Raw genomic sequence first — 14,148 nt, forward strand, 5'->3', positions numbered from 1 at the left:
TCAGGCAACAGCTCTGCCATATTCTTTCATCTGGTGAAACACAATGGAAATGATAGCAAAATGATTCCTCAGAGAGGTAATGCTTATCGGCTAAATGCAAAGCTGAACAAGTTCAACCGTTAATACTCAGTTTAAAATCCAGTCTGAATGAAGATGCATGATGTTTTTGCAGTGTGTTGCCTCCAAGTACTCACACAAGCAGCATCTTGAATCCCCTTAAGGCCGCAAAGAGGACTGACCTCAGGATGCGTACACCTAGGTAAGCAGTCTCATCACTGCACTGTGCAGAAGATAGGTGCTGCTTCTTTCAGAAGAAGTTTCAGAACTTCTTTCAGATTTATGTCTTGCAGGTGGAAGTGCCTCCATGGTATTATCGCCGAGCTGGGCATCTCTTAGAGACTACCTCTTGTCTGGCAGAAGTCTTCCTTGCTCATCAAGCCATCTGTTGCAAACTGAAGCCTCACTTTTACTTACAGAATGTAGTTGCCCACTTTAGCACTGAACCCTAGAACAGGACACCTGATTTTATATGCCTTAGTCCTTCAAAATTCAGGAAAAAACACTAAGGAAATTGTAAATATGAAATATATATATGTGGCGTGTATATATACGTATGTGCATGCATGTAACGGGTAAACTTTATGATCTATATAAATTGCATCATTGCTATACTGCAAATATTTTATATTATTTATCGTGCCTTTATAACCAGATTTACTGTTTAATAAAAATCTGTGAAATTTTTCCTTTAGAGTACCTTCAAAATGTAGTATGTGTAAGAAGAGGATATTGTTACTATACATCTCATATTTTACACTGAAAAATCTAATGCAAAACATTCTTATGGACATATTTTTATTAAACATGAAATATAACACATTCATCAATATTTTCAGCAGTTCTTACACCAAATTTTGTATTTCTCCCTATAAGTTAAAAAAGATGACTATTTAAACTACCTTAATACATAGGCTACAGAACACTTTTCAAAATTAAGACTATAGCCCAAAATTTGCACAGATTACAGTATCTTTTAGTCTTTTGTTTAGATGTGTCAAAATTCAATTAATGATATGACTTCTGAAAGAAGAAAGATGAAAGAAGAAAAGATAAATCTTCATAAAGGAGTAAGGCCACTGTGGCTAACTCTGTGTTACCAGAGTCAATACAGTAGTCATTTTCAATTTCCTTGTTGTCTTGAGGTTTGAAGTTGGTTCTACTAAGGCAAACTCATTTTTGGATATCCAGAATGACCTGATGTCTTAGCTGCACAACCAGTTCCTTTGAATGGATTTTTCAGATCACCTTACTTCACAGCCAGGTGACACACAGCATCAGCCACCTCTGCTGTGACTTGTGCTGAATTACTAGCTGGTATAATATTCAGGTAAATATCGTACTGTTGGTCCATGCCAAGGTAACTGTCACTCATGAGATACAATGTGTAGATACACCTAAAATGCAAAAAAGCAGAATAATTAGTTTGGAAATTAGGTCTTGACTACTTGGAAAAAATAATCACTAGAAGAACTTAATTTGTAAATTTGTCATACTTTCCAGGAGCTTCTGGAGTATAAAAAGCAACAGAAACAGTATTTCGATTTCTGACGTATCCGGTTCTTTTCAGGGCAATGAGTTCTTTTTTATCGACTTCTCCCAATATCAAAAACCATCCTTCATCTTTAGCTTTGGGGAATCGAGGAGCCACTGCTTTACTGTCTTGCTTTCCCTGTTGGGGAAAAGAAACAGCTTAGTAAAGCTAGAAATCACCTTTCCAAAATGCCATTCTTTCTTGAATGAAACCCAGCTCAAAACCATGTTATCATGAATTGTTACATAAGACTATAATTTAGGCACACTAAAATTTTTTTGTTTCTTTCCAGATAAGCGTTTTTTAAAAAAATAAAGTCACAGTCCACAGAGAAAAACCCAGAGTACAAGATTCTGTTCCACTTATTTTGTATCCTATTAAAACTTGAATGGAAATACTGTTCTGTTTTTTGTAATTTCATCTAATATATTCCGAATGCTATTCTCTGCAGAAGGGTTAATTGTAAACCTAGTGTCTTTAAATAAAGCTAAACAGTATTGTTCAAGATTAATATAAAGACAAAAACAGCACTTGAAGTCTTTATCTGAGGTTGATACAGCAAAAGGACAGATTATTTCAGTGATTCTTTAAGACTGTGACTTTACTGCTGAGAGCTGAAGATATAATGATGCATACTCAATCAGCATTCATTTCATGTTCTGTAGATGGAAAGGTTTTACTGAAGATTTATACAGAAGGAAAAGGACCACGACAGCAATGAAGCTTCAGAAACAGTTTGATCCAGCTGTTTCTTACAAAAGAGGGATCAAATTCTAGGAGAGGTTTATAAAACAGTGATCATTTCATGAAATGTTCCTGCTCCCTTCTTTTCTGCGGCTTCTGGTTAGAAAAAGTCTCTGTCAGTAACTGGCACGGCAAATAGGACAAATTATGGAGGAGCTCTGACACTTTCTCCTCCTGCAAATGAGACAGTCTCCCATTGAAGTGATGGTGACATCCTTGTACTTGCTGTAGTCAGGACAAGAAGTATTTTGGGAAAGAAGAATACTTTTCAAAAAGGACTTACAAAAGAACATATTATTTTTATCAAAAGAAATTTGTCTTTACGAGTCTTCAAACTAACATCTAAAACTGTTCTCTGCTTTTATTTTGAACTCTTCTTTGTACCTTAACAAAAATGCTGGCAACTAATTCTTAAGTTGTTTGAAATGCTAGAGAAATTAATTAGCAAAATCATTATCATATATACAATATAAAAAAATCACATATATATGTGATATAAGCATATCATATGCCACTCGTGGTATACAAATGACAAAAAATGCATCTATAAGTGATAGCTACAATGTCAGCAGTGCCCAATTTGAATGCAGGAGGCATGGTCCTAAGGCTTACAAGAGCTGACAGACAGGTACATTGAGTTACTGCTGCTGGGGGCAGAGCAGCTGGAAACCTGTGCAGCTGCTGGTGTTTCTGTCTTGGTGCATGAAGACTTGCTGGGGGCCCAGCGAGGTGACCAGCCCAAGGTGAAATGAGATGTGCTTTAACTGGGCAAAGGGGTGGGACTGAAATTTAGGTGTGGAAAAGAACTGTATGTAGTTTCAAAAAGCTTCACATGTAAAATAGGAGGAAAGTATCTTCAGTAAAGGCCTGAGGGTGTGTTGTGAGTAGAAATATAGTTATAGGTATGGGTTTGGTATGCAATTTGGAAGTACACGGGAATATAATAGGGAAGCAGGATATGCAAGAGTACAAGTGTTAGGAGTTTGGGCCTGGTGACTACTTAAATACTGCCTGTGAAATTACCATCTCTACTGTCGCTGCTTACAGCACCCTAACAAATGAACTTTATGAGCTTCTGGTTTGTAAAAAATGAGGGAATTTTTTCATTGACTTGAATTGGTCTAGGATTTTACCTTAAGACTCTATTTACTACCCTACTGCAACCTGAAAAACCATTTGCTTCATTATTAACACAGAAAAGGCTTTGAAAGTTTATAATATACACAATTCTTAAACGATAAAAAACAGTTATGCTGTATAAAGCATTATTGATAAGGTAAATGGATTATTGGAAATGTGTGTGCTTGGAAAGGAAATGATAAATTAATCTACCTGATACCCCATCTGGGTTCTCTGCAGATTTATTTGGAGCACGTACTCTTGATCAGCATGTAACTTGATCCATCGTCTGTCATCTCGCGCGTCTGTTGTCACAGAAGTAACAGGCACTTCGTTCTGTGGCTGAACGGGGTTATCCCAACAGCCCTTAATGCTCAGGCTGACGTTTAGAATTGGCAAACGGCACAAGAAATTCCAAGCCTGTAGAAAAAAACAGATCCCTGTGGACTACCAGACGATCTATACAAACATTGCCACTGTAACAATAACGATTCAATGTGCAGTCTACACATTTATTCTATATTAATAACATTTTATTATGTATTAGAATATCATCTATAGTTGTATGACTCTCAGTCATAAGCATAAAATGCTTTTCATTAACTTTTTAGTCTACTTCCTTCTAGGCAAATAAAACAAGTATGAAACTTCTCAAGCATGTTACACGTGCCTCACTAAGATTACTGAGGTCTGAACACAGGAAAAATTCCTTTCCACTCTCGATTAAAGTATTTTTTTCCCTATAAGCCACTTAAAAACTAGTATAATTAAGTTTTAAATTAAAACTTCCTTAGCATAATCCATAAAGAACAAGTCACTGCAGTGCTAATTAGCAATGGGCAAACCTCAGAGAGTTCAGAGGATCAGTTCAGATAATTAACCAAAAGTTCAACCGCATATCCGAAGTTATCCCTAGTTTTTTTTTTTTTTAAAGGTTTTCTTGCATTGATCTTCACGAATCCTCCTTACAGTCCTCCTGAGGAATCTTAAGTCTCTGTGGTTTCTCATGAACTGCAACAGGCCCTCAACTTTCTCTCATCCTTGTACAGGGAACTATTGTTAGAGGCATACAATTTGTGTAGTTGAACATGACACTCCCTTCAGCCTTAAAGCAGCATCCTGAAAATGCAGCCCTATGTATCTATCACTCATTTTGGTCTCTATCAGACAAGGAAAAGCACCCTGAGAAGCTGTGACAAAAATGGAGAGGGGTAATGCAGGCTTTCATTTAGTAAAAAAGAAAATCAGCATGTTCACTCAATGAAATTTGTTAGGAAGAAATGAAAAAATGGGCTGTGGAACGGAGGCAGTGATTTGTGGCTTCATTATGGCTGAAAAAGATAGACGAGGCTGGCACTGGAAAAAAAACAAACCCAAAAGACCAAGAACCACGCGCTGCCCTGCCCTCCTTCCCCTCCACCCGCAAAACAAAACAGGAATCGGCACTTCACCAGTGTTTTCAAAGAATACATATGAAAAGCTAGCGGGTGGGAGGGAGAAGAAGGAAAGAATATTGGTCTTGGTAAAGAGCCAGCAGATGTTAAAATGGGAACTTGTGGGAATGAAGAGGGTAGGCATAGTTGCATGGGCAATACTTGCATGGAACAGAAATGTTTTATCTGGAAAAACACTAAAGTATATTTTTCAAGTACTGGCTTGACTATCTTGTGTTTCAACAAAATCTATTTTCATTTAGATTGTGCCTGATGTGTCTCCGATTACTTTTTCTGTGCTGGAAGGCCTAGAGCCCTAATAAAAGCTCAGTTTGCTTTTTGGAGACACTGTTGCCATGACTCATACTGACAATAATGGTGTATGTTAACACATAATTAGGGATACAGCAGCCAGGGTAAGCAGACCTAAGATCGCCCTGCTGCAGGAAAAGGTGGTGCCATCCCTCTCTCTAACATCCTCGCCACCAGCAAGCTGTCCCCCTCTCCATCCCCAACACGTTGGCACCGCCATGCTATGATTGTGCAGCGAGATGGATCAGCTTGCTAATCATTTTGGTGGAAGCATGAACTTAGATCAGCTTAAAGCTGATTGTGGAAGCATATTCTCTAATCCCGTCAGTACTCTGAGTAAGCATGAACCTTCAGTGCCACTGGAAGAAGTGGTCCAGCCACCTCCCCTGCTGGCACAAGCATTCATGTAGCTGTTTGGCTACATGCCCTTTCGACAGTCAGCGAGAGGGCTGGTATGATCCCTCCTCCCCTCCGCCCCGGATGCTCATTCCCATCTCCTTGCCTGAACCAGCCCCAGCGTTTGTGCAGCTGTGCAGAGAGCTGGGTCAGCAGAGGTGAAAATGGCACGGGGAGGGCAGGGCTGCCCATTTTGGCTGCAGCGCGGACTTGGATTAAAATGGCTGCATTACCAGAGCCTGGCTGAACTAAATGAGAAATCTGATTTAGGCTAAAAACTAATCTCTCTCTCTCTCCCCTCCTCTGTGTGCTGCGTGAACAGCTGTGTCTGTTCAATGGAGAAGGTGGGGAGGGCCAGCTGTGAGCACTCAGGAATTGCCGTATAAAAGCAGGGGACGCCAATGAATTGCACTGATGTTCTTAACAGTGCCTTAGCTAAGAAAGGGCTGGAAAAATGTAACAGAAAATAAACCGCCAGAATGTTAAGGGAAAAGACATCCCTCTTTGTCCCAGCTTTGAAAGGGAAAAGGGGGAAAACAAGGCAGCACCTTGAAGCAGGAGAAAAAGCACTACAGACACTCTAAATGAATTAGCCATTGCTGGAATTTTGCTACATTTAACACACAAGACTACTAAAATCACCTCCCCAGATCACACTGGATGAAACAAGTTGAGTAGTAACACCTTAACTGGCAAATGATTTTACGTTTAAAGGTTTTTAAGATGAAGCTTACTGTAGGAACTGCACAGACCTACCTATTGTGTAAGACTCTCCATGTACCAAAGCAGCGTACTTCTGCTGTGCTCAGTAGAGGCACCCTAACGTATACCAGAGTGGTGACCACCCCTTTGGTTACATTTTAGATATCATTTACCTGGAAAACTTTTACATGTACTATCTCAGAGAACAGGCCCTCTTACAATTATGTTAGAACAAGGTTTAATTTCAGCAGAGATCATAATGTATTATTAACTCCTTTAGTGGTGTTACTTGTTGCTTTGCTGAAGACTATGATTTGATCTGGTTTATACTGTACAACACCAACATATTCCATTTGTCAAAAGCTGTCATGTCCTCATGTAGCTTTCATGGTGCAAACAAAGTAACTCAGTAACTTTCTAATTAGATAAGAAAGTGGTTGTAATATGTCATTCGGTCATTAATGGTTGGACTTGATCATCTTAGAGTTCTTTTCCAACCTAAATGTTTCTATGATTCTATGATTTCAGGCTGTGTGTATTTGAAAATTAAAGGCAAAGTTAGTACTGCTCAATCATTGATATAGTATGGACAGCAGGCTGCCTTTTTATCATCCATGCAATGTGAAGAAAATAAAGAAATATTTTTTGTACTGAAAAAAAAAAAAGTCAAGTAGTAGCAGGAGAAAATGAAAAAGATTATAGGAACACAGATATTTCCAGAATAAAAGCAGCTAATACTACAGCAGGGATAATATCTTTTGCAATCTTGAGGTTTCTTTTTTCTCTTTCAGTAATATAAATATCAGCTTAGTATTTGAAAAAGTGCCTAATGCCTAAGTGACTTAGAAACTGAAAAAGATTGGTAAAAGAAATATGATTCAGAATGAATCACAGAAACAAAGATGGAGCTTAGGCCAAAGATCAGTGTTACAGTCTAAATAGCTTTTGAATTTAGGCTGTCAGCTTTTAAAGTCCTGCTGACTTTCAATGAGGTTTAGGATTATAACTAACTTTTGGAAAATTAAACTCAGGCTCCCACATCACTTGGGTATTTCTTGACAATTTTACCGAGTTGCTATATAGGATGACCTAAGCACATATTATCTCCTTTTACATTAACAACATGCCCAATGTGTGCATATACAAATATACTATATATATATATATATTTACTTACCAAACCCATAGATTCAAATCACAATCACATGAGAAATTCTTCATGAACCTCTGATAACATCATTAGCATTTTTTCCAATAATCTGTCTCCCCAGGACTCAGCCTAATATTCCAAATCCATGAGCAGCTTCAAGAGCTGCTATTTAAAAATTAATTACCAATCTGCTTAAAAGACATTTTCTTCTTTCCAAATGTGAAATTTCTTCCTTTTCCTGTCTGCCTCCAATTTATGTAAAGCTCAAGCTGTTTTTACTAGTCCTGTGCTAGTAACAGCTTTAAGATAGAGGTTCAATATACTGTGAGTGAGAAGTAATAGGATTGTTAGGAAAAAGAATGTTTTTGGCAATTTACTGGTGTACTTACCACTTTATTTGATTTTGTTCAGGTCTGGTGCCAGAATCCTAGGCTTAAACTCTGTGATTTTATATTTTTTATTTTTAGAAAATATATCATAAAGATGCATTATTTATTGCAGAATTTTTCTCTTGGTTGGCCCCTGTCTAACTGTGTATTGAAAGACTTTATATAAGAAGATGCTCAATAGGCAGTCTCAAAATGAATTTTAATTCTGTGCAAGGTATTACAATATTTTTTTTCCAAAAAAAATGCTGTAAAGAATATAAAATATTGGTATAAAGATTTTACATTTGCAATGACCTGCATAATACAGTCATGGCTTTGCTAGACCCATTACGGCCATTCCCAACTCAGGGAAATGAAACTTTCTTCTTATATGATGCTAAGACATTGTTTTTCCCTCTTATATGCATCTGTATTTACAAACATAAATATATAGAGGCATAGAGTCATGCACACTGTGAACGTACACATCCCATACACCATACACACAAGCTATTTTTGAAGAAACTGCTAAGACATTTCAATACCAGCCAAACATATTTATCTGAGGATTAATCTTCATCTATTGAATCAGACGAGAACACTGCCATGCATACAATTATTTAATTAGCAGCCAAATCCTCTGCCAGTCAGCAGCCGTTCCAGGCATACTGATGGGGCAGTAGATGCAAATCTCACAGTAGTACTGCTTTTTCTCATTACTACTGCAATTAGCACTTAAATTGATGCTTTAAACATACTAATTTCTGGAATAATTCAGGATTTGTATGTTACCTGGGATCGCCTCACTGCAGAGACGACACCAGATTGCTACACAAATTGAAGCACTTTTGAGCCAAATAACCATTATCATATCAGACAGAGCCAATTTGCATTTGCTTTTAAAGATAACAGAATGGCAATTTATGCAAATAAATTAAGTAAGTTTACTTCTGAGTTCTCCCTGAACTAATTATAACAATGTTCTAATTTTTTATCACATCTAAAAGTTGGACTGAAATCAATGTGTATTATGTTAGAAATCTGTTGTTAAAGGAAGCCTTGTTTTGATGTCAATACATTTTCGTAATTCAGAATTTTGATGTTAATTTAGTTACAAATGCAGATGTCTGTTATAGACATTTAAGTACTTTTCTTCTTGTTTGCATACCAGTAAAAGGTTTAACTGAAGCTGAACAGTCAAACACAAGACATATTGCTGTCCTTTTAAATATTCAAATAAAAAAGATTTTAAATGTAGCTGTTGAAGTTTTCATCTTTTGTACATTTATTTGAAATCAGTAGGCTTAGCATGTGATGAATACTATGGAACATAGCTGTCCTTTGCTGGGAACGGCTTGAAAATCAAACTGAAAATAAGACTCTAGCAGCCTCAACATTTTGGAATAGTATTTTTTTCCTTCCCCCCGTGAAGTGTGAAATTGTCATCTGCTTTTTCTGTTTCAAACAAAAAATGAGCGCTGCTTCTTTTACTAAGGGTATTCTCAGAAAAAATGGTGTTTGACAGACCACTTCAGAAACCAGCTACGATGACATTTGCAATGCATGTATTCCTAGTGCATAGCTGGCTATGAAAAGGTGGATAACACTCAGCAGATTGAGTGACCTAGAGAAGCATCTTTAGAGCAAAGAGATGTGGTAATATCAGTCATAAACCAGACTCTGTTACTGGTTAGCAGGGAATAAGTGAAAAAAATATTAAGAAAACAGGCCGAGAAGAACCTTTGGAAAGCTAGCACTACCTTGAAATTAGAGTAATGAATGTGTTACACTTTATACAGAACATCACATGATATTTGCTGAAGGAAGTGGAGAGAGTATTTCTTTTCCCAACCACTCTTCCTTTCCAATCACATTGATAATGACCACCGATAGAAAGTATTACCTGTGAAATGTGTGCTGTTTGCAATTCACTGTCCACAATGGAAGCAAAAACATTCTCTCTTCCTTCGCAGGCAGCCATTAGTTCGGGAAGACACTCGATAGGTCCTTGGTAACCTCCACGCAGACTCTTCCTTTTGCCTTGGCTCCACTTCCTGATACAGACAGCAAAACATATGCCCAGGGAGGGAAAGCAAACATTTGTTTTCAGTTGTTTTGGTGGTAAAACTTGATACTGGTTTCTGTTAGTAAATGCTGGTCATGTATTTTCAGGCAGCATTAATTACTGCATCATCTAGGCATCTATAAGGCTTAGCATTATCTATGACCTTAAGATGGATACTAATGTATTTTTATAACAGATTAAAATAAAGAGATAATTAATATACAGAGATAGATTTGTTAGGACTTGGAACTCTTCCAGTAATCTCTTGTTAATTTGTCTGGAATCATGGTTCTCAGAATAATCTGTGGGGGTTGATTAATCAATGAATGTTGAAAACAGGAACAGAAACACCATTTGGGAAAGCATCATTGTGAAAGAATGAGTTCTGATTCTGGTGCATTAATGAACATTCTGGGGCACAATAATGACATTCAAACACAATCAGCAGTCAGAAGTGGAATGAAATTGCAAACCTGCAAATGCTTAGAAGAATTACATACCGAAAAAGGTAAAGATGTTGTAGCTCTATATTGGGCAAAGTAAGCAGGGAAGAGTCATGTATCCATCTACCCTGAACCACCATCTGCACCAGGTTGGTTATATTCAGAGCAGTCACCAGCCAGCCATGATGTGCTGCAACGTCCAGCATTGCCTATTCAAAGGAGACGTATAAAACAAAAGAGGATGGAAGTATAACTGTGTACGTGGTTCATACAAGTAAGAGCATTTATTTAATGTTTAACATACAGGAAGTTCTAGGCCTTCAACACAGGAATTTACGTCAACCTCTACTGATGGGAGTAGGCACCTTTTGCACTCACCTTGAAAAAACAGATTAAATCCTGCACTATCATCATCATCATCAACTCTTACTCTTGAAAAGGTAATTTACACCATGAGAGCAGAAGGTGGGATCTTTTCCTTACAAAACCCCTCTCTTTTACATAATCCAACTCAGAATGAAAGGAATAAATGATTATTCTAAAGGAAGAAGTTACAATTAACTGTAGTATTTGCTTATATTTTGACATGAGAGCTTTGCCAGAACTGCGTAATTGTTCAAAAATCCTTGAATTCTTTAAGAACAACAAAAACATATTTACATTGGTTCAAAAGTTATGCTACTGTCATTTACCAGTAGCATTAATTATTCCCATTTTAACCTAAGGACTTAAAAAATCTCTTGAACCGGACTAGGTAAATGCACTAAAATTCAGCTCAATGAGCATTTTTGAGGTTTTGTTCAACACTGACAGCTAACTTGAAATCTTGAAGAAAGATTACAAAATAGCTACAAGTTTACTTAAGGTAAGAGCAGTCAGAAATAACATGGATTTCACCCTTTGCATTGTAATCAGTTGACTGTCTTGAGAACGAAGGATACTTGGCTGTCTCTCCTTTGGCACCTATATCCTGAATCTGAAAAGCTTTCCCAAAGTACATAAAACCCCCAAGCAAACACCTCCCCCCCATCACACTTTAAAGTGTTAATGAGCATCCTGCCTTTCATGTCTCCGTGAGTTTCTGTTCCATATGTTTTCGACAATACAAGTGAAAGATATACTACAAGTATCACTAGTATAAAGAACTAAGTCAGCAAAATTCATTATGGGTTGTGCATTGTGAGTGCCCCAATTGACAAGAAAAAATTGTTATGCTTGCTTTTTTCCTGACTGGACTTAAATTCCGTTTGGTTAGTCTGAAAGAGAATTTAAGGGTTCTTCAAAGGAGAAAGGACCAAACATGAGCTTTAGTTTCAACATGGTTTTTTTATAGTAAATGCAGTTATTTGAATATATAATATACATTTCACCTTATCTAGAGTACATTAAAACAATTACTATGATTTAGAGAAGCATTTCAGCTGGTGAAGAAAATTACACTGCAATATGTTAGTTGTCTTGCTTCTTTTGTTAATTCCATTATGATCACAATAAAGCGCAGGTCCTCATATAACAACACTCTAATTCAGTCAAAAGTAATGCATTTAGAAGTGGTGTTCCATGTAAGAAATTTGGAGTTTGATTAAAATACTAGAAAATATTTTTTTAAGAAAGCAAGAAAAGAGTCTGGTACATGGAACAATTTCAACACTTCTTTAAATACCATCTTCTTGGTACTAGGAGAGTCGTAGTTTGACTTTTAGGACTAGGCTTAAGATGTTTCCATGGGTTTTTCTTTTAAAGACAAATGCTATTGTTTAATACTTCCTCAGACAGCAGATACCTGCATCATTTCAACTTATTTTCCAGCCACTAGTGTAATGAGGAGAAGCTGTCTATGTAAGTCTTCACATTTAATCAAATGCTTTACAGACAAACAAAACGCAGCATTTACTTAAGGCAAACTAAACAGTGAAATCTTCTTTAAACAAAGGAGTTGTTTACACACGCAGAGCTATTTCAATTAAATTACACTGATTCTGGAGAAATACTGAGTTTAAAGACACAAGTTAGTTTCAGTCCTGGCCAGTCACACAGTTTATTTTAGCAGTTTACAATGCAATTTCAACAGGTTTTATTCCAGATAGGGGTGATAAGATCAGTGACACAGAAAAATATTTAAAGTGTTACCCTGCATTACACAAATGTTGCCCCATTTCTCATGAATTGTGGATAAAGTGCCTTTCAGCTAATAAAGATCTAGATGTAACATTTAACTCATCCTTTTTGCAGGAAAAGCCACAGCACCCTGAAACACTCTAGTGACATTCTTAGTGACTGTTGAAAGAGTACCTCACAGCACAGCATTAATGGTTTTCTTTTTCTGTCCTTTCACTTGGCTTGCCAAGGTGATTTCCAGGTATGATTATTTTTACTGAACAGAAAATAAAATTTTGTTAGAAATCACATTTGAAAGAAGCAGCTTCATGGCCTGTTGGTTCACATGATTTTTAGTCAGATAAAAAGGGAATTGTTCTCAGCGTGTACCAGAGTGAAGTCCCATCTTTTCAACTGACAGGACAAGTTGCTCTTTACCCGCTTCCACATTTTAAAATACACTGAAGCCTAGGCACATGGCATAGTCTGTCTCTGAGTGTGATGATGAGACAGTATGTTATCGCTGTCCTATTCTCCACTACCTGATTCTTGTTTTTTCCTTTCTGCTTTTCTGACATAGCCTGAAACATCATGTTCCTCAATGACAAGACTGCTCTATATACATGAAGAATAATGGGTGCATCGATAGCCTGTCTTTTTCATGAGCAGCAAGAAGAATACAGTAAGTTGTATGTTTAGTCAGCATGAAGCTGTGGTATTTTCACAAAATTTCTGAGGATACACGCATAACACTGTTTTCATTGTTCTCTTTTTTCTTTTATTTTTATTTTTTTGTTTTATTTTAATCTATTCCCCTACCCCCACCCCTTTCAACGGAGGTTTGAAAAGGGGAAAGGAAGAGAGAAGACATAAGAGAAAGATAAATCTAAAACAAGCTATACACTGAAATTAACTGGAGGATCCTTTCACATAGAAAATCTCCTAGAAATTGATAGAGGCCTACAGACAGATATCCCGTAGGGAGTAAGGAAAGCCTGTGTGTGTGAGACTCTGTGTTCCACATTGTTATAATGAATCCACATGGCAAATCCTCTTTTCCTCCTTATTTTCTGCTTCTTCACCCATAGAATTTATTCACAGCATCTCTATCTGGATGTGAAATCCAAGACAGTGACATTGTGAAAAAGTCAGAACAATGGTAAAGTTGGCTTGTTTCATCTGCTGCGTTGGAAACCTGCACACATTTCATTTTCTCCTAAGTAAAACACACAGATGCTTGATACTTAAATGGTTATTGAAATTCCTATAAATACTCATGGTAACAAATTGACTTATACCCCTATCTCCAAAACAGTTATATAAAATGTGGCAACTAAGTAAAGAAAATAAAAGAAATAATAAAAAATCAGACATATTTAGTATGTATGTTATCCGATAAATAATATTTAGTCTCTCTAGATTCTCCAGTTGTTACTTGTTTGTTGTTATTTTTAAGTACAAACCAGTATAATTTTCTAGAAATGTGTGGCTTCTTAACTTTAACTCTTATTTGGCAAAGAAGTAATTTCTAAATATCTTATCATTGATAACATTGGAACAGATTAAGAATATTATTAAAAACTGAGAAATGGCATAAATTGGTTATCTGCCTTTCTAGCCTCACAATTTCACCAACACAGGACAATTTCATCACAGAGAAAAAATTAAAAAAGGAGGACAGCGAGTGCACAAAATGAAACAGAACTATAAAGATGCTTTTACTTATAG

At 36.8% G+C, this 14,148-nt stretch overlaps 1 protein-coding gene across 1 annotated transcript in view; it reads right to left on the reverse strand.

The window, feature by feature from the left end:
• Window positions 1–838: 838 nt before the first annotated feature.
• The window catches only part of ASCC3 (activating signal cointegrator 1 complex subunit 3), a 280,977-nt gene continuing 267,667 nt past the window's right edge, over window positions 839–14,148 (reverse strand). Inside the window, exons 38-42 of the mRNA XM_055809674.1 lie at window positions 10,381–10,532; window positions 9,719–9,869; window positions 3,668–3,874; window positions 1,554–1,729; window positions 839–1,454 (exon numbers count right to left, since the gene is read on the reverse strand). Of these exons, the coding sequence (XP_055665649.1) occupies window positions 1,307–1,454; window positions 1,554–1,729; window positions 3,668–3,874; window positions 9,719–9,869; window positions 10,381–10,532 (834 nt within the window). The 3' untranslated portion in view covers window positions 839–1,306. The remainder of the gene's footprint in view (window positions 1,455–1,553; window positions 1,730–3,667; window positions 3,875–9,718; window positions 9,870–10,380; window positions 10,533–14,148) is intronic.

This window comes from Falco peregrinus, chromosome 7, assembly GCF_023634155.1.
Source record: "Falco peregrinus isolate bFalPer1 chromosome 7, bFalPer1.pri, whole genome shotgun sequence".
In the NCBI taxonomy this organism is placed as follows: Eukaryota; Metazoa; Chordata; class Aves; order Falconiformes; family Falconidae; genus Falco; species Falco peregrinus.